Genomic DNA, 18974 nt, shown 5'->3' with positions numbered 1-18974 from the left:
TCACTCCATTTTACAGATGAGGAGGGAGATGCACAATAATAAACGGTTGATCAGTTACAAATAAATTTCTGTGGGCTTTGGCTTCAGACAAAGGTTTAATTCCTGGTTTTGTCTCTTTAACAGTTATGTGCTGTTGGACAAATTACTTCTCTGAGCTTCAGTTTCTGGACCTGTAAGATAATAATGATAGATAAAAAATAGTTACAGAGTTCTATGAATATTAAATTAACACACTCAAGAGACTTGGTACAGAGCCTGGCACATGATAAGTGGTCAAGAAATGGTAACACTTGCTTTTATTACCCAAATCTAAGAGAAAACAGACATCAGAGTGTTATACTTATTTCCACTGGTACCTCGCTTCTATTGCATGGAGCAAGGGTTGGATCAGAGGTCTTGTGATCAAGATGTAGGGACCGTGCTGGGGAATGTCATTGTGGGGAGAGCTATTCAGACTGAGCTAAACAGCATGGTCTGCCATCTGCTGGACAATCAGCCCTTTCTCTTCCTTTGACTGCTTCCATAGGTCAGAACTCAGGGACTCATCTGTTCCTTCCCTTAGTTGGCATTTTAGTAAATTCAGTAACAAGAAATTAATCCTACACATGAATTATCTTTAGGAAGCCTTCAGCAGAAATGGGGCCCTGTCATGACTGTCAGAGAACACCACTGTGATACAGATCAGGTGGTCAGTCATTTAAGGAGCACTTTAAAACACCAGTGCCCAGTTTCTGCCTCAGAGCAATTGAATCAGAATCTCCTGGGGTGGGTCTAAGCATTGTAGTTTTTTTCCAGGTGATTCTAATATGTAGGCAGTGTTCTGAACCACTGCTCTGAAGGTTATGAGAACCTGGGGTTAAGTCCAGGCCTCCGGGATATTTGCAATAACCTGGAATCATCCACACTTGACCAGCAGTTTGTCTATCAGTCTAAAGTTATTTAAGGGCTTCCCTGGTGACGCAGTGGTTAAGAATCCACCTGCCAATGCAGGGGACATGGGTTCGAGCCCTGGTCCAGGAAGATCCCACATGCCGTGGAGCAGCTAAGTCCATGTGCCACAACTACTGAGCCTGCCCTCTAGAGCCTGTGAGCCACAATTACTGAGCCCACATGCCACAACTACTGAAGCCAACGCGCCTAGAGCCCGTACTGTACAAGAGAAGCCACCTCAATGAGAAGCCCGCGCACCACAATGAAGAGTAGCCCCTGCTCACGGCAACTAGAGAAAGCCCGTGTGCAGCAATGAAGACCCAGTGCAGCCAAAAACAAATAAATAAAATAAATAAATTTGTTTAAAGAAATGAAGTTATTTAAATGTCCAGCCATGAAAATAATTTCACCTGAAAGGGTTGAGGTATATCATGTGAAATATAACTGTTGAATAATGATACTCATCCTTAAAGAAGCATGCTTAATCTTATGTCTCCTGTGGGTTCTGTCTGTCAAAATGGATCATCTTAGGAGACCGGGCACATGTTCCTGGACTGTTTTAAGTGTTTAAAGCTCATAAAAATAAAAAATCCAACCAGACCACTTTATAGGCACAGCTGATTTTTATAGCAAATTCTGTTACCCACTTGATTAATTACACTTGGCTCTGATTGGCTATTTTCTTAATTTATTTATTTTATTTTATTACTTAGTTTTGGCTGCGTTGGGTCTTCATTGCTGCGTGCGGGCTTTCTCTAGTTGCGGAGAGCAGTTGCTATTCTTCATTGCGGTGCGCGGGCTTCTCATTGCTGTGGCTTGTCCTTGTTGCAGAGCACAGGCTCTAGGCGTGCAGGCTTCAGTAGTTGTGGCACATGGGCTCAGTAGTTGAGGCTCGCCAGCTCTAGAGTGCAGGCTCAGTTGTGGCGCACGGGCTTAGTTGCTCCGCGGCATGTGAAATCTTCCTGGACCAGGGCTCGAACCCGTGTCCCCTGTATTTGCAGGCGGGTTCTTAATCACTGTACCACCAGGGAAGTCCCCTCTGATGGGCTTTTAATTCCCAAAGGATTGTGATTTGCCATCACATAGGTGTCCCCCCTGCCCACCCGCAAAGTTCCCAAAATGTTTTAAGTAGTGATATTTCTGTACAGGTGTGTAATTTACCAGGGGTGTCTGCTTCGAAGAGGGCAGTATTTATTTGAATTGGAATTTATTTCCATTTTGTTCATTTTTTCTTTGGTCTCTTTATAGCATAGCTCCTATAAAAAGCGTACTATTCAGAGGCCTAATTCTGACCTATAGCAAAAATTAGGCACGGTTTTTTTCCATGAGTCCCTTTCCCCTTTGTTACTTACCAGCATGCCTCCCCTCACCCCAAGCAACCTTCTTTTCAGTGTTCCCGTTGTTAGCCTATCACCTGGTTATCACTTTACCAGCTGATGAGAAAATGTCTGTACTTCTCATGGATCTAGCAGATTTAAGCTCTGTTACTTTGCTCAGGTTCTGAACTTCTAAAGGACCCCATTGGCCATCCTGAGTGGCAGGATCTTTTTATCCCTACTCACTGTACTAAGTGGGCCGAGACCATATTTAGAAATGTTATCTTTGACTATCAGACCCAAATAAAACCAGTATTTTGACTTGGGCTTTACTTTTCTCGTTAAATATTCTAAGATGATACTGCTATCGATTCTTTCTATATAAAAACATTGTTGGTATCTTTGTTTAAATAGTTTGATCAACTTTAGACAAATACTAAAACATTTCATAGGAAGTTTATTTGCTGCCATATTCATAGTAGGGCCCAGCTGGGGCAGCTTTGTTTAAGTTTGGATACATGGCCTTTCATCACAGCCTTTCTTTTTCAGTCTCTGCCATCCTGGACCTTGCCCACCCTGCCCTGCATTTATGACTAAAACATGTGAATGTGGACGGACCAGGTAAAGTTAGAATTGTACTCCAAAGAAGACTTCAGTTTCCACATTAATGGTTTATGTATGAATTTCTAAAATGAAAGATTAGTAGGTAGGTGCAAATAGTATTTATTTACTACCATTAATAAATGGTAGGTGTAAATAGTACTTTTCTGTAAATAGTAATTTCCTGTGCTGCCTTAATCCTGCAATCTTATAGGTGATTAAGAAGTTATAAAATAGTGAGATTACCCATTTCAGATGCAAGGCCAAGGTGACAGGGACTTTTTTCTTAACCTCTCTAGTGGGTGAAAGAACCAGGAATTGAACCCAGGCCTGCTAAGGTCCAGGAGGCAAGGGTCACTTATCTGTGCCTAGCATAGTATCTGGTGTGTAGGTTTTCAGTGAATATTGTTGAATGAAAGAATAAGTAGCCCCAGAGCCCGCTCTCTTTTCATTATAATGCAAGTTCTCCTGTTTTATCAGTGCAAGGATCACTGATAGCTGCAGAGGCCCAGTTAAGACCACAAAATGATTTCTGAATCACAAGACGAGATGGGATAGTGCAGGTTTTCAGTGATAAGCATTTTTTAAATGTTTACTGAACTTACAAGGGTAGCAGTGTGGCCTTACAGAGTCACATGCAAGGGGCTGTGGGTTAGAAAGCCCAGGTCAGATTTGGGCTCTGCCACTAACTAGTTGTTGACCTGGGCAAGTTGCTTCTTCTTGGTGAGCCTCATTTTTCTTATCGTATGGTAGAAATAATAGTGTCTTCCTCAAGGGGTTGATGTTAGCCTTGACGCTGAGCACTGGAAGCTGATCATCTATGTATGTAACAGTGACTTCTTAAAATATGTAGTTGAAGTGGGAGTAGGGGGATAGAATAAAACTTTCTGTGGGAGAGTAGACTCCAAGGTCTAAACCATTACCCTGGAAAGAAACCTGAAGATGATTGTCTAAGAGCAGCAGCCTCATATCCTTCTCTAGCGAATAAGTTGGCAAAATCAGGATGTTTATTAGAAAAAAGCCAGAATGATGTCCCCATCCTGAATCAAAGTACATACAGTATGTTCTTAAGTATCATAACGGCCTAAAATGCCAGAGTGCCAGGTCCCAGGAGAATGCCACTGTGCTTTCATTCCAAGAATGTTCATTACGACTACACCTCCCAACCTCCCTACCCACCTCTGTAAGATACTATGGGAGCTCCAGGCTCTTTCCCCTCCTGCATGCTGTTTCAACTCAGAGAAGAAATCACATTGTAACAAATACTTAGGCCCTCAGTTCCTCACTGGCCAGAAAATAGGGGAGAGAAAAAAGGCAGAATAGGAAATAAGGAAAGCAAAGGAGGAAAAAGAAGAAAGAGTGGAGAAGGGAAGAGGAATTGAGGAAATGATTGGAAGAGGGAAACAGAAAAAGTAGGGGAAACTGGGCAAAGAGAAAAGGTTTAGTAGGTTTTGGGGGAAGGTCAGTTTAGCTGTCAAATAGGACCTCAATATCCAACATTAGACTAATGCTGTCTTTACATCTATTTTTACAGGCACACAGTTCGCTGTGGTCAGGCCATCTCAGTCCACTGTTCTAACCCTTGTGAGAATGTTTTGAATTGTGGTCAGCACCACTGTGCTGAGCTGTGCCATGGGGGTCCATGCAAGCCTTGTCGGATCATATTGAACCAAGGTAAGTGGTGAGCACACCAGCCAGCAGTACTTGGGTACTTTTCTGGAACCTTATTTATGGTTGTCTTGATGACATGGATTTGTTTCAAGCCTGTAGTCACAAAGACTCTATTAGGTCTGGTACCTTGGGTAGAGAGAACTGGAGATACATGAATGATTAGACGTTTTTTTGTTTTGGGGGGGTTTTTCTGCCACACCTTGCAGCATGCAGGATCATAGTTCCCCTACCAGGGATCGAATCCACGCCCCCTGCAGTGGAAGTGCAGAGTCTTTAACCACTGGACCTCCAGGGAACTCCCTAGGTGGTTTTCATTATTTTGGTTACATACTACCAGTATAGGTCATTGTCCTATAGAATTTGGATGGCAGATTTTTTTAATGCTGTTTAAAAGTAACTGCTTGTGAAATTTTTTTGCAGTAATTACTTGAAAAAGACCCAGAAAGGCCAAAGTGATCTTGAAAAGGAACAGTTGAAAGACCTGATTTTAAGACTTATAAAGTTACAGTAATTGTGACATTGTGGTTATTGGTGTAAAGGTAGACTAGTAGATCAATGGAAGACAATAGAGTCCAGAAATAGACCTCAATATATACAGTCAGTTGATTTTCAACCAAGATATTAAGTTAATTCAGTGGAAAAAGGAGTCATTTTACAAGTGGTCCTAGAACAGCTGGATGTATATATGGGAAAAAAATGACCCCCAACCCCTGTCTCACTCTTTACACAGAAATTAATACTATATGGGTCATGGGCTTAAATGTAAAACCCAGAAACATAGTTTCCAGATAAAACTATAAGAGAATATTTTCATGACTTTGGGATCAGGCAAAGATTTCATAGAGCAGCAGCAAAAGTACTAACCGTAAAAGAAAATAATTGATAAATTGAACTTTATCACATTAAGAAAATGAATTGATAAATCAGAGATTGTATCCAGAATATTTAAAGTACTCCTACCAAAGAAAAAAAGAAAAAGATAAAGTACTCCTACAAATCAACAAAAAAAGACGAACAACTCACACAGTGAGCAAAAGACTTGAACAGGTACTTCACAAAAGAAATATGTTAATGGCCAGTAAACACATGAAAGGTGCTTAACACCTTTAAACACTAGGAAAATGTAAATTAAAACCACAATAAGGGTAGAATAGTATAACCACTTTAGAAAACAGTCCAGGGGAGTTCCCTGGTGGCCTAATGGTTAGGATTCTGGGCTTTCACGGCCATGGCTCAGGTTCAGTCCCTGGTCGGAGAATTGAGATACCACAAGCCACGTGGTGTGGCCAAAAAAGAAAAAGGAAAAGAAAACTGTCCAGTAGTTCCTTTAAAGGTTAAATATAGAATTACCATATGATCCAGCAATTCAACTCCTTGGCATATACCCAAGAGAAATGAAAATATATGTCCATACAGAACTTGTAAATATATGTTCATAGCAGCATTTTTCATAATAGTCAAAATGTGTCAACAATACAAATTCCTATCAACTGATGAATGGAATAAATGTGATATGTCCATAAAAAGGAATATTATTCAGCCATGAAAAGGAATGAAGTATTGATACATGCTATGAAGTGAATGAACCTCCAAAAACATTATACTAAGTGAAAGAAGTGAGTCTCAAAGGACCACATATTGTGTAGTTCCTCTGTTTGTGTGACTGCCTCTAATCTTCAGGGATCCTGAGCTACTATGTATTGGTTATATAGTTTTATTTTACTAGATTTTACTTTGGTGTGATGCTGTTGATCAGTGCTTGCACTTACAGTAAGAAATACCCCTATGGGCTTCCCTGGTGGCGCAGTGGTTGAGAGTCCGCCTGCCGATGCAGGGGACGCGGGTTCGTGCCCCAGTCTGGGAGGATCCCATATGCCGCGGAGCGGCTGGGCCCGTGAGCCATGGCCGCTGAGCCTGCGCGTCCGGAGCCTGTGCTCCGCAACGGGAGAGGCCACAGCAGTGAGAGGCCTGCATACTGCAAAAAAAAAAAAAAGAAAAGAAAAGAAAAGAAAAAAATACCCCTATGAAGTGTTTTGTGCTGTGCACTATAAGGATTTTATATAGGGAATTGTGCCATATACTATTCAGTATTCTGTTTATGGGTCCTCTTGGAAGAAAGTCTTGTCTGGTCTTGGTTCCAAGAATAGTTGTTTTTCCTCAAAGACTATATCTTAGGAAGCTGGTATAACTGACCTAATGTTCGTCTTTATAGTGTGTACTTTTTAGCTGTGATTCATTCTCTATCCTTACCATTATTTTTCTTTTTCTTTTCACATCTTTTAATTTACATTCTCTAGATATATCTCATATATCCTTATATGCTGCCTCAAATCCATTTTGAGATAAGGCAGGAGTTAAGTATATATTGGCAGTTTGGTTTTAGCAGTGTAGATTGTAGTGTGGGAGAGTCCCTTTGATTTGGACCATTTTTAGCTTTTGATACATATTGGGCTGAATCACACTTTTTTGTCAGATTTGTATGGATCCCAGTCTCTTCCTTTTTGTTTTTGTGTACGTAGCTGATTTTTCAAACCCAGTTGAAGACTTTTTGTTTGTCTATATTAAATATCTAGCAAAGCATTTTGGCCATCCGTGCAGTTTATTTATCTTCTTGAATTGTAATTCTCCTAAGATCGCTTTCAGCCTTATCTGGAGATTTAATAAGCATTCCTTCTGGGTCTTCATTCACATGTTGGTAAAAATGCTGAACAGGTTCAGGCTGGCAACAGAGACCTTTCTGCAGACTGTCTTTGGTTCCTTAATACTCTTTAACCAGCAGTGACTCCACCCAACTCTTCTGTCATCAGCTCATATTTCTGTCTCTTGTGCCTAAGCATAGTAGAGTTTTTAGTGTTGTACTCAGATTATTTCCTGATTGATCAGGGGCTCTACTTTTGATTTTATTGTCACAATTTTCTTTTCTTTTCTTTCTTTCTTTTTTTTTTTTTTGAGATCTACATGCTTAATTTTTTTGTATTAAAGTATAGTTGATTTACAATGTTGCGTTAATTTCTGCCGTATAGCAAAGTAACTCAGTTTTACATATATATACATTCTTTTTTATATTTTCCATTATGGTTTATCCCAGGACATTGAATATAGTTCCCTGTGCTATATAGTAGGACCTGTTGTCCATCCATTCTATATGTAACAGTTTACATCTACTAACCCTAAACTGCCAGTCCATCCCTCCCCCACCCCCCCTTTCTTGGCAACCACAAGTCTGTTCTCTATGTCTGTGAGTCTGTTTCTGTTTTATAGATAAGTTCATTTGTGTCATATTTTATTTATTTTAATTTAATTTTATTTTATTTTTGGCGACATTGGGTCTTCATTGCTACATGCGGGCTTTCTCCAGTTGCGGCGAGCGGGGGCTACTCTTCGTTGCGTTGCTTGGACTCTAGGCATGTGGGCTTCAGTAGTTGTGGCTCGCAGGCTCCAGAGCGCAGGCTCAGTAGTTGTGGCACACAGACTTGGTTGCTCCGCGGCATATGGGATCTTCCCGGACAAGGGCTTGAACCCGTTTCTCCTGCATTGGCAGGTGGATTCTTAACCACTGCACCACCAGGGAAGCCCTGTGTCACATTTTAGATTCTACATATAAGTGGTATCATATGGTATTTGTCTTTCTGTTTCTGATTTTACTTAGTATGATAATCTCTAGGTGCATCCACGTTGCTGCAAATGACATTATTTTGTTCTTTTTTATGGCTGAGTAGTATTCCATTGTATATATGTGCCACATCTTTATCCATTCATCTGTGGATGGACATTTAGGTTGTTTCCATGTCTTGGCTATTGTGAATAGTGCTACTGTGAACATAGGGGTGCATGTATCTTTTTGACTTATAGTTTTGTCCAGATATATGCCCAGGAATGGGATTGCTGGATCATATGGTAATTCTATTTTTAGGTTTCTGAGGAACCTCCATACTGTTTTCCATAGTGGCTGTACCAATTTACATTCCCACCAACAGTATAAGAGAGTTCCCTTTTCTCCACACCCTCTCCAGCATTTGTTACTTGCAGACTTTTTGCCTCGAGGTATTCTTTAGTTTGCTTTTTGATTTCCTCATTGACCCATTGGTTTTTTAGTAGCATGTTGTTTAGTCTTCATGTAATCGTTTTTTTCTCATTTCTTTTCCCTTGGTTGATTTCTAGTTTCATGCCATTGTGGTCAGAGAAGATGCTTGAAATAGTTTCTATACTCTTAAATTTGTTGAGGTTTGTTTTGTGCCTTAGTATGTGGCCAATCCTAGAGAATGTTCCATGTGTACTTGAAAAGAATTTATTGTCATAGTTTTCTGACCCTTGATTCTTTGGTTCACAGCTGTCCTATGTCTCTGAAAAAAAGCCTCTGCTCTATTTGAGCAGAAACTTAGCAAAGAAAAGCCTGCTTGCAGAAGCTCTCAGTTGCTAGTGTTTGTTTACCAGTTTGTTGATTCCACCAATATTAATTGTATTTCCTGCACCTGTATTAATTCTTCTAATAAGTCTTTACTGATAATGAGTTTTAGAACAGGGGATGGAACTGCACATGTATTTACTGGAAGAGTAAATGTATATTTTAAAAATCAAGAGTCTTGGTTAATGTCTTTATTGACAAAAAGTTTTCATTATAAACTGAAAATGTAAAGTGGCCCTTATCAGAAAAATTATCTAAGTTGATGAAAATTAGTCCTTACCAGACTTTGTTACATATTAGTCAGAAACTTTTTTTTTTTTTAGTTTGCTTTAGAAACTAACTCCTTAAATATAACACATGCTTATTGCTGATCTCAAGAAATAAAGTAACCCATTATTTCTTCAACCCATAGAAAAAATCTATAGATATTAGACTGGGTTCTCTATGCAGTAAATAAAAGTCTCAAGTTATTTGAAACACTTTTTACTCATTGTCAGTACTCAAACATGATTACTTCAAATTTAACAGTAGTAGAATACAAATTAATAAGGATTTTATATTGTGCCTATTTTTAAATTTCTTTTTAGCATCAGAGACTTTTTCCAGGCATTTTATGTGAACCCCAAGATATGAAGTATTAAATATCTGCTGCTTGGTTGAAGTGAGGATGGAATCCAGTTATCAACTCCTCCATAACTACCACCAGTTTAGCTTCCATCTCTTGCAACATCTCCGCAGTACCCCAGAAAGCCTCACAATCCATGGTTTTCAACCATGGCATTATGGACCAGAGAGTAGTCTTTTACTTTAAAGGATTGCTTCACTTTAATGCTCATGTTGAGGTGTGCTGCAGGGGCACCATGAGATATGGACAGAGTCTACCAAGGCCTTTTTAATTCTTTTTCTGTGGTGAAGCTCTTAAGTGGGGCTTAGAGCTGCTGTATAAGCCACATTTATTTCTGCATCAGGTCTAATCAACACTAGTGAATAGCATTTTGTGTTTTCTTATAGATTGTTTAGAATATTTTAAACACCTGTACAGATTACTAATCTTTTGTTTCTGAAATTCTGTTCTCAAGTATGCTACTGTGGCAGCACCTCCCGAGACGTGTTATGTGGAACAGACGTAGGAAAGTCTGATGGATTTGGGGACTTCGGCTGTTTAAAGATATGTGGCAAGTAAGGTTTGATGTTTTCCTCAGTTAGAATAAAGCTGTATTTTATGCAACAATTATGTAATAGTCTGTTGTTTTTCTTAACAGGGACTTGAAATGTGGGAACCACATGTGTTCACAGGTGTGCCACCCTCAGCCCTGCCAGCCATGCCCACGGCTTCCCCAGCTGGTGCGCTGTTGCCCTTGTGGGCAAACCCCTCTCAGCCAATTGCTAGAACTTGGAAGTAGCAGTCGGAAAACATGCATGGATCCTGTCCCTTCATGTGGAAAAGTGTGCGGCAAGCCTCTGCCTTGTGGTTCCTTAGGTAATTAGTAGGCATAAAGTTGTCTTTAAAATATGAATGTAAATTTTTGGCAGCAATGGCTACTTAAACAAAATAGTACATAATTCTAGTTACAATATCAGAGGTTTTTCTAAATATTATGATCAAATTTGTGTGGGTACTTTTTCTTTCCTCCTCAGATTATACTTCTGAAAACTCACATTTGCCCAAACAATCTCTCTTTCTAATCCAGGTATTTTATTGCCGACTCAGGACAGTTGTGGTTAGATACTATTTTGTGGGGGAGTGGGCACTGGGGTGTTTATGATTTCTCCTAGCAGCCTACACTAGTATGAATGCCAGGTATCATTTTACTAATTTAGGGTTCAACAGGTGTTTAGAAGCATTTTCATATAATAGAAACATCTTAAAATAACGGAGTGAGGTGTTTAAGAACTGAAATTTTAAGTACACTTAAACTTCATTCATTTGAACCACTCAAGAAATGTCTTTCTCTACAGCTAGGTTTCCCATATAGCTGAGGATAACACCTCCTGAGCATCATTTTGGAGGGACATTTTTCTAAAATTTACATTCCCTTCTTTCTTTAAACAGAGGATACTGAAGACAATTTCTTTCCCCGTATTTGACCCAGAGTCATCATTTCCCTGAACCTCAGTTATTGTATTATGCTGAATACACTGATTTCCTCTGGGCTTGCTGGGGTTTCTCAGGTGATTTCCCCATAGCAGTGTACAGTTTGAATTGTTTTATTTATTTGTTAAAGCTTTTGGTTGGTTTTTTTCTTATGAATGCTTTCAGTATGCCTATGTGCCTACCTTTAGTGACTCTCCCTTTCTTCTGACTTGGGGCTTCTGATTACTTGGATATAGAAACCAGAAAACATTTGTTGGGATTAGCTATAGAGTAATAGTCTGAGCTTCTGACAGAGACTTTTTGAGGCAGTCCTTGGGATATGGATAGGTACAGTTTTTGCAGTGACTTGGCAGCTTCTCTCCTGAGTGAGTGTTCAAAGGCTGTGTGTTTAGAAAAATGAAATTGGGCAAGTGAGTCTGAATAAGAGATGTGTTCCTATAACTAACTGTGATAAAGATAGAATCTTTAGGTTTGGTTTTGCATTTTTCCAAAAAGAGAGATTTCACATTTCTTCCAAGCACCAGTAGGAGCACCCTACCTAATTCCTTTTCTCAATCTGACTTTAAAATTATGTATAGAGAAGAAATGCCCTCTTCTCATATTTTAATACATTTCAACCTCATCAGGAAAATCAGTTGTCTGTTGCTTCTCTGTGTCTACTGTGAAAATGTATCTTCAGATAAGCCCTGTGAAATAGAGATCAGATGACTTCCAAATCAAGAAGGATGATAAAGGTCTTCCCTTTTCAGAAAGCACATGGGTCAGTTTTGTAAGAATTTCATATATAATGACCAGAAATCCTACCCAGAGGCTAAGATAGCTTGTTGGCATTGACAGAAAGAGGAAATGTGAAATAGTTAATATAAAGGGCCTTGAGCAAGAGAAGGACAGTAACTGTCAGTATGAACAGACCTGGGGGTGGGACAAGACCAGCTCAAGGGACTGAAGAGTAACTGCTATACCTCAGCAGAGTTTTAATCATGGAACACTTTTAAGGAACTAAGGTGAGTTGGATTGAGAATCTCAAAGAAAAGCCCATGGCTAGTGGTAACAGTGGCTCTCATGTTTATTCAGACCTGGCTTATCTATAGAAAGCTTGTTAGGTCTTAGTATCTCACCCAGTAGGAAATTTCCATCCTAGACACATAGCTTTAGTACAAAAGACTAGGTGGAGTTCTGCTTTCAGGATGGTAGCATGAGGAGCAAAACAAGCAAAGCTGAGGAAAACTATAAAAAAGCAACCATTTAAAGTCTCTGGAAATTGTCCTATGGGCATACATCAAATGAAGAAAATCTACTAAAACTCAGTAAGAACAGCAAGAGTGTGTGTCATTTGAATCACAACCTACTTTCTCCTTCCCCACCCCTTCCCAGCTCAGCTCAACAAAAGCTCCACTCAGGATGGGTGTGCCCAAGAAATTGGGGCTTCATGTACCCTCAGCTCCCAGTCAAGGGTTACTTGCTAGGAGGAGTGGACCACCAGCTTTCCTCCCCGCCACCTCCCCCCAACCCCACCAACTCCAAGTTGAAAAGGCTAAATTTCTGGTAATCACAGCTGACAGGTTGGGGATTCCCTTCCTCCGCACAGCCCACCCATAGACTGGAGGCTCTACTCTAGTCGCAACAGGCAGGAGTACTGGGGCCTCAGTCACCCTCACCCCAGCTCACTTGTAGGAGAAAGGTTTCACAGTGAGAGAAGCAAGCTAAGAAAACTAGAGGCTGCTATCTCACCCAGCACCCATAGTAGTGACTGAGTGACAGGGTGGGGGGAGAAGCAGTCCATAAGGAAAGAGTTCCAAAATATTCCCCAAAGGAACTGACTTTAATTTGAAAGAGAGTGTGGGGAAGTTCAGGCCTAAGGGCCCTTTAGAAAACAATAGCTCCTCTTAATTAAGAGCAACAAGCTAAACTATAGACCAGCTGGTTCACCAGAGAGACCCAGGGAAGGAGATAACTAAGAGTAACCATGCTGGGGGCAGAACAAACCTCACAGATTTGCCTCAAAGACTACCTCTGCCCAAATTTTATTGGATCAGACTGCTGAGCAGTTTATGCCCCAGGACATTGTTGAAAATAATAGAGCAATCAGCTAGCAATTAGTGGAGCCTCAGGACTGAGTGTAATACCAAATGAGGCAGACAGCTTAACAGAGAGATCAGGGAAAGAGACAGTCAAAGAGAACCCTGCTAAAACCATTGTCCTCCCAGGGTGACTGTGCACATGCCCAAGGCTGTGCCATCTAAAGAACAACACCAGTGGCTTCATACTATAATAGAAATAGACTTCACTAAAATAGCTTAGCCAAGTCACAAAACAAACAAGTAGACAACAACAAAAAAAACAAGCTGTGGAAAGAGGAAGCAGTATCCAGAGTTGCTGCAAACAATATATTACCAAAAACGTTCAGTTTCCAACAAAAACTACAAAGTATGCAAACAGAAAAAAAACAAAAACAAAAAACCCCACAGGTAACAGTAACTTTCTGTTTCAGTTTTCTGTGAGAGTGACCAATGTCAAATTTAACAGAGACTTCAAGGTAGCCGTTACAAATATATTCAAAGAACTAAAGGAAACCATGCCTGAAGAGGTAAAGGAAGGAAAGTATAAAGGCAATGTTTCATCAAATAGAGAATATCAGTAAAGAGATACAAATTATAAAAAAAGAACCAAATGGAAAATCTGGAGTTTTCCAGTAATTAAAATTTTTAATTCATTAAAGGGACTCAACAGTAAGTTTGAGCTGGCAGAAGAAAGGATCAATAAATATGAAGATAGATCTATAGAGATTATATAATTCAAAGAACATAGAGAAAATGAAGTGAATAAAAATGAACAGCACCTCAAGAGAAATGTGGGACACCTTTAAGCACACAAACGTGTAATGGGAACACCAAGAGAGGAGAAAGGAGCAGACAAATATTCAAAGAAATAATGGTGGGAAACTTCAAATTTATTGAAAGACGTTAATCTACACATCCAAGAAACTCAACAGATTCCAGTAGGATAAATTCAAAGAGATCCACACCTAGGCACATAGTAAAAATGCTGAAAGCCAAAGACAAGGAGAAAATCTTGAAAGCAGCAAGAGAAAAATGACACATTACATACTAGGGAACCACTATAAGATTCACAGCTGACTTCTTATCAGAAACAGTGGAGAACACTGCATCACAACAGGAAGGCAGTGGGATGACCTATTCAAAGTGCTGAAAGAAAAAAGTTACCAACCAAGAATCTTATATCCAGGAAAAGTCTTTCAAAAATGAGAAAAACAGAGTTCTCTGCTAGCAGATGTACTTTACAGTAAATAGTAAAGGGAGATCTTCAGGCTGATACCAAGTAACCCAGATGTAAATTTAAATCCACAAGAAAAAGCAAAGAGTAAAGGTAATTGCATAATTGTAAAAGAAAGTATAAGTGCATATTTCTTCTTCTTGCAACTGATTTAAAAAGTGATTGTATAAAATAGGCATATAATTGTATTGTTAGACCTACAGTATATAGAAATGTATCTGACAATAACAGCACAAAGGAGGTGGGTGGGATCAAAGTTGTACTGGAGTAAGGAAATGATACCAGATGGTAACTTAGATCTGTAGGAACAAATGAAGAAAACCAGTAATGGTAAATACGATAAATACAACAAGTTATAAATACATACTTGCTCTCCTTTCTTTTCTCAACTTCTTTAATAGGCATAACATATAAAGCAATAATTTTGACATTGTATTGTTGAATTTGTAACACATATAAATGTAATATGTATAAAAATAAAAGCACAAAAGAGGAGAAGAGAAAATAGAGCTATATGGGTGTAAGGCTTCTGTATCTCACTGGAATTAGGTTGGTACAAATCTAAAGTAGATTCTGATAAGATGCATATGATAAGCCCTAGAGCAGCCATTAAGAAGATAACTCAAAACATAATGGAACATGCCATTACCGGGAAAAAATGTTACACTGGAAAATATTCACTTAATGCAAAAGAAAGCAACGAAGGAGAATTACGTTAACAAAAAAGACATGAGACATAAAGAAAGCTAAAAGTAAAATGGCAGACATAAATCCAACTATATCAATACTAACATTACTGTCAGTGAATTAAACAAAAACCAGAGATTGTCAAAATGAATTTTTAAAAAAGATCCAACTATATGCCATGTTTGGGAAGCAGACTTTAGAGTCAAAGGTACAGTTAGGCTGAAAGTAAAAGGATGGAAAAAATACATCATGTAAACAGCAGCCATTGAGAAAGACTATGGATGATCCCTGATGGGGTCCTTGAAACAGGACTTGTCCTAAAATCTAGTTTAGCAGAATGACTAGCAGGCCACGTATCACCAGATGTTCATAGAACTTAGTGAGATCATGGATGATGGTTTCTGATTACTTACGATCCCCAGGTGATTTTCGGAGTCAAGAGTACTTCAGTAAGTCACCCATGGCTACAATTTTAAGGATATCCGAGTCTAACCTGGAGACTTGAGGTCTAAATAAAGAGTCAGAAGATCTGTTCTTTGACTTAGGCAGAGCATCTTGTGCTCCAGAGCATCTTGCTGTGACTAATGCTGGGGCCTGTCCTTGCTGGAAAAGGCTCAACCTGCCAGATGAAGGGAAGATAGGGGAAGAGGCATTGATAGCATCCTTCTTCCCTCAACTCTGGTGATGGAGTTGCAGGGAACAGAGGTGGAAGACCGTTGTGGCTAGTTAATTTGGGAGTCTGAAAATGAGTAGTTGCAATTTTCATTCCCAGTTCTTTTCATTTTTATTAAAGATTTCATTCATACTTGTGAAAAGCTCTGCCATGAAGGAGACTGTGGACCATGCTCTCGCACATCAGTTATTTCCTGCAGATGCTCTTTCAGAACAAAGGTAAATCCTACAGAATGCTAGAGTTGTTGCCACCAGTGCCTTTTATTTGTTTGTTTGTTTGTTTGTTTATGGCTGCATTGGGTCTTCTTTGCTGTGCGCGGGCTTTCTCTAGTTGCGGCGAGCGGGGGCTACTCTTCGCTGCGGTGCACGGGCTTCTCGTTGCAGTGGCTTCTCTTGTTGCAGGGCATGGGCTCTAGGCACATGGGCTTCAGTAGTTGTGGCGAGCAGGCTCTAGAGCTCAGGCTCAGTAGTTGTGGCGCATGGGCTTAGTTGCTCCACGGCATGCGGGATCTTCCCTGACCAGGGCTCGAACCCGTGTCCCCTGCATGGGCAGGTGGATTCTTAACCACTGTGCCACTGGGGAAGCACCCAATACCTTTTAAATTGGTGATTATGGGAGGGAAGGAATCAAAATAACCTCAGGCTTATTCCTGTTAATACTGTGTATGATTGATTCAATCCAGCCAATGTATACCGACATCTACTGTGGACCAGTTGTAGGATAGGTATGAAGGGGTATGGCACGCAAGGGTCAGAGACCAGTAATAGGCTTAGGGCACATATACAAGTAGCTTGACCAAATACAAGTGTGATAATGCTAGATGCCAGAAGAAAAGAACAATAGCACCGTTGCAAGCAGTTAGCTTACTAAGTTAGAGGGAACACAGTCCACAAGATCGCCCTCACTTCTGACACCCACTGCAGGAGTTTAGACAATTGCTGAATTAGAACAGTCCACATGACCACCCTCACCTCTGATACCAACTGCAATCCAGTGGCCCCCAAGGCTACCCTCAAGGTTTGATTATTCTCTAGAAGAACTCACAGAACTCATTGAAAACTGTTATACTCTTGATTACAATTTACTACAGGGAAAGGATACAGATTAAAATCAACCAAAGGAAGAAGCATGTAGGGCAGAATGCAAGAAAGTACCAAATACGAAGCTTCCAGTTGTCCTCTCCCCATGGAGTTGGAACAGCGTTACTTTCTCAGCGCTAGTGTGTGATTGTATGCGTGGGGTATTGCCAACCAAGGAACCTCACCCACCAGAGAGTGGGTGGTCAGTTTTTATTGGGGCTCCATCATGTAGGCATGGTTGACTGCCCATGTAGCTGATCTCAGCCTCCAGTCCCTCCAGAAGTCTACTACCATTGTGTGACCCAAAGCCCATGCCCTAAATCACATCATTGGTCTTTTGGTGTGGCCAGCCTGCACCCTAAGTCATGTTAGACTGTCTGGTGACCCAAGACTCCAGGGAAACAATGACACTCCCATTAGGCATGATATTCCAAGATTATCTCCCAGAAGCCAATGGCAAAGGCCAGACCTCTCTTCAGATAGTGTTAATTTTTCACTATACAACTGTTTTGTCAATCTCTGCTTTCTGCCTGGGACAAACTTCACTGGACTATGTATTATAAAAAGTCGTCTTACCATTTTGGAATTAGTGCCCATTTCTGTGTCTGTAACCAGAAGAGGCAAGAAGCTTTCCTCTGAAGTTTTTAGGTAATCCAACTTGGGGAACATACTGAATGTTGATCTGTCCTGCTCTCTGACGTACTTCTGGTCATTTCAGTGCATATCGGCACCTGTCCCAGCAGAGCACAGGCCTCGGTAGAGACAGAATTCTGAGTAGTTGATTCTATTTGTTAAATACAGCCCAGGGTCTGGGTAGCAGCTGACTTGCAAATGATTCTGAGGGTATTGTCCATAAATTGGGAGCTAGTTTAATAGGTAAGCTTCAGAATTAAAGAAAAACTTGTCAAAGTAGTGCAATTTACATGTGACAAAAGTTGTGTGAGATTGTGTGGGTTTTTTTTTCTGAATGAAGTCACAATACATAGGACAGTAAAGGAATTTTGATTGTCAGGTACAGGACCATTTTATGCTTTGTAAATACCAGCTTGAAGACTGTGAGATACTCTGATTTAGTAATCATAAATTTAGTAATGCCTAGAGGTGCTCTTTGTAACCAAGAATTACAAACAGTGTTGGGATACACAGCTGTCAGTTTGCTTGTTTTTCCCCAACAATCCCTTTCTCTGTCTCTGTGCTTTTTTGCTTCTCATTCACTCTCTGTCCTCACTCCCCCTAATAGTGGATCCCATGGCAGTGAGTGTATTATTGAAAAGCTATGTGTAAATTGAATTTTTTTTGCAAATAAAAGTCTTATTCTAAAATTGCTGGAGGAGCTCACTATCAATATGAATTCTGTTAAACAGTTTGACAAAATGAAAGATCTCTTTGAAACACTGATAATCACCTCATTGTTCAGCCAGATTTTTCCTGAAATATCTTTTGTACTGGAATGGGCTTTTCCAGGGAAGTGAGTTTTCTAGATAAATAAAAACTTATTTCTTAAAACTTCAAAAGTTCTTCTCTTTTAATCACTTTGGTAGGAGTCTTTGAGAAATGTTTGCTCTATCTTACTACCTATTAACAAAGAACCCTGTATTTAAGTTTTTATTGGTAATTCATATTTAGTATAGGGATTTATGGGAGTTCTGTCTTTCCCTGCAGGTGTACATACCACTCCAGCATGTCATTTCTTTTTCTTTTTCTTTTTTTTTTCCTCAACTCCAAACAGCCTCACGTTGTGGGGTGGCTGGCGCCTGTCAGGGAGAGTCCCTTCCAGTTCCCTGGAATGAATGCGCTCTGGCAGCTAGCTGCTGGGCACTCAGGGAAGGGGCTGCCTCTGGCCAGGGTCGACCCGGCACGAGCACAGACCCCTAGGCTGGCTTCGCCAAAATTGTCACTGAACACAAGTTAATGCGCCTGACGCACAGTGAGGCCAAACAAATAAAACTTCGGGGTTTGGAGCAGAGAAAGGTTTATCGTAGGGCCAAGCAAGGAGAATGGTGGCTTGTGCTCAAAACCCCCAAACTCCCAGCATTTCCTGTGTACAATCCGGTGTTTGTATTAACTGGAGCACTCAAGCAATTTCATGAGTCACTTTTGCTTTGTATATTTAGAGAGCATATGGGGAATTTTTTCATGTCATAGAACCGAGCCAACTCATTGATTTACCGAAAACATTTTTCTAGCCAAGAAGCTTCAATTTCTTAGACATCTTCACGTCTGT

General features: G+C 40.2%; 1 protein-coding gene across 11 annotated transcripts in view; it reads left to right on the top strand.

Annotated features, from left to right (window-relative positions):
- Window positions 1–18974, top strand: part of NFX1 (nuclear transcription factor, X-box binding 1) — a 105506-nt gene that overhangs the window by 29157 nt on the left and 57375 nt on the right. For all 11 annotated transcript variants that reach the window (XR_012332235.1, XR_012332233.1, XR_012332231.1 and 8 more), the window contains 5 exons: window positions 2796–2867; window positions 4381–4520; window positions 10002–10101; window positions 10185–10402; window positions 15792–15889. Coding sequence is in view for 6 of the 11 variants with exons in the window: in XM_073805651.1 (XP_073661752.1) it covers window positions 2796–2867; window positions 4381–4520; window positions 10002–10101; window positions 10185–10402; window positions 15792–15889 (628 nt within the window). In the remaining 5 variants the exon portion in view is untranslated. The remainder of the gene's footprint in view (window positions 1–2795; window positions 2868–4380; window positions 4521–10001; window positions 10102–10184; window positions 10403–15791; window positions 15890–18974) is intronic.

The sequence above is a fragment of the Tursiops truncatus genome, chromosome 6 (genome assembly GCF_011762595.2).
Source record: "Tursiops truncatus isolate mTurTru1 chromosome 6, mTurTru1.mat.Y, whole genome shotgun sequence".
NCBI classification, from domain to species: domain Eukaryota; kingdom Metazoa; phylum Chordata; class Mammalia; order Artiodactyla; family Delphinidae; genus Tursiops; species Tursiops truncatus.
This window is presented reverse-complemented; position numbering and strand designations above follow the sequence as displayed.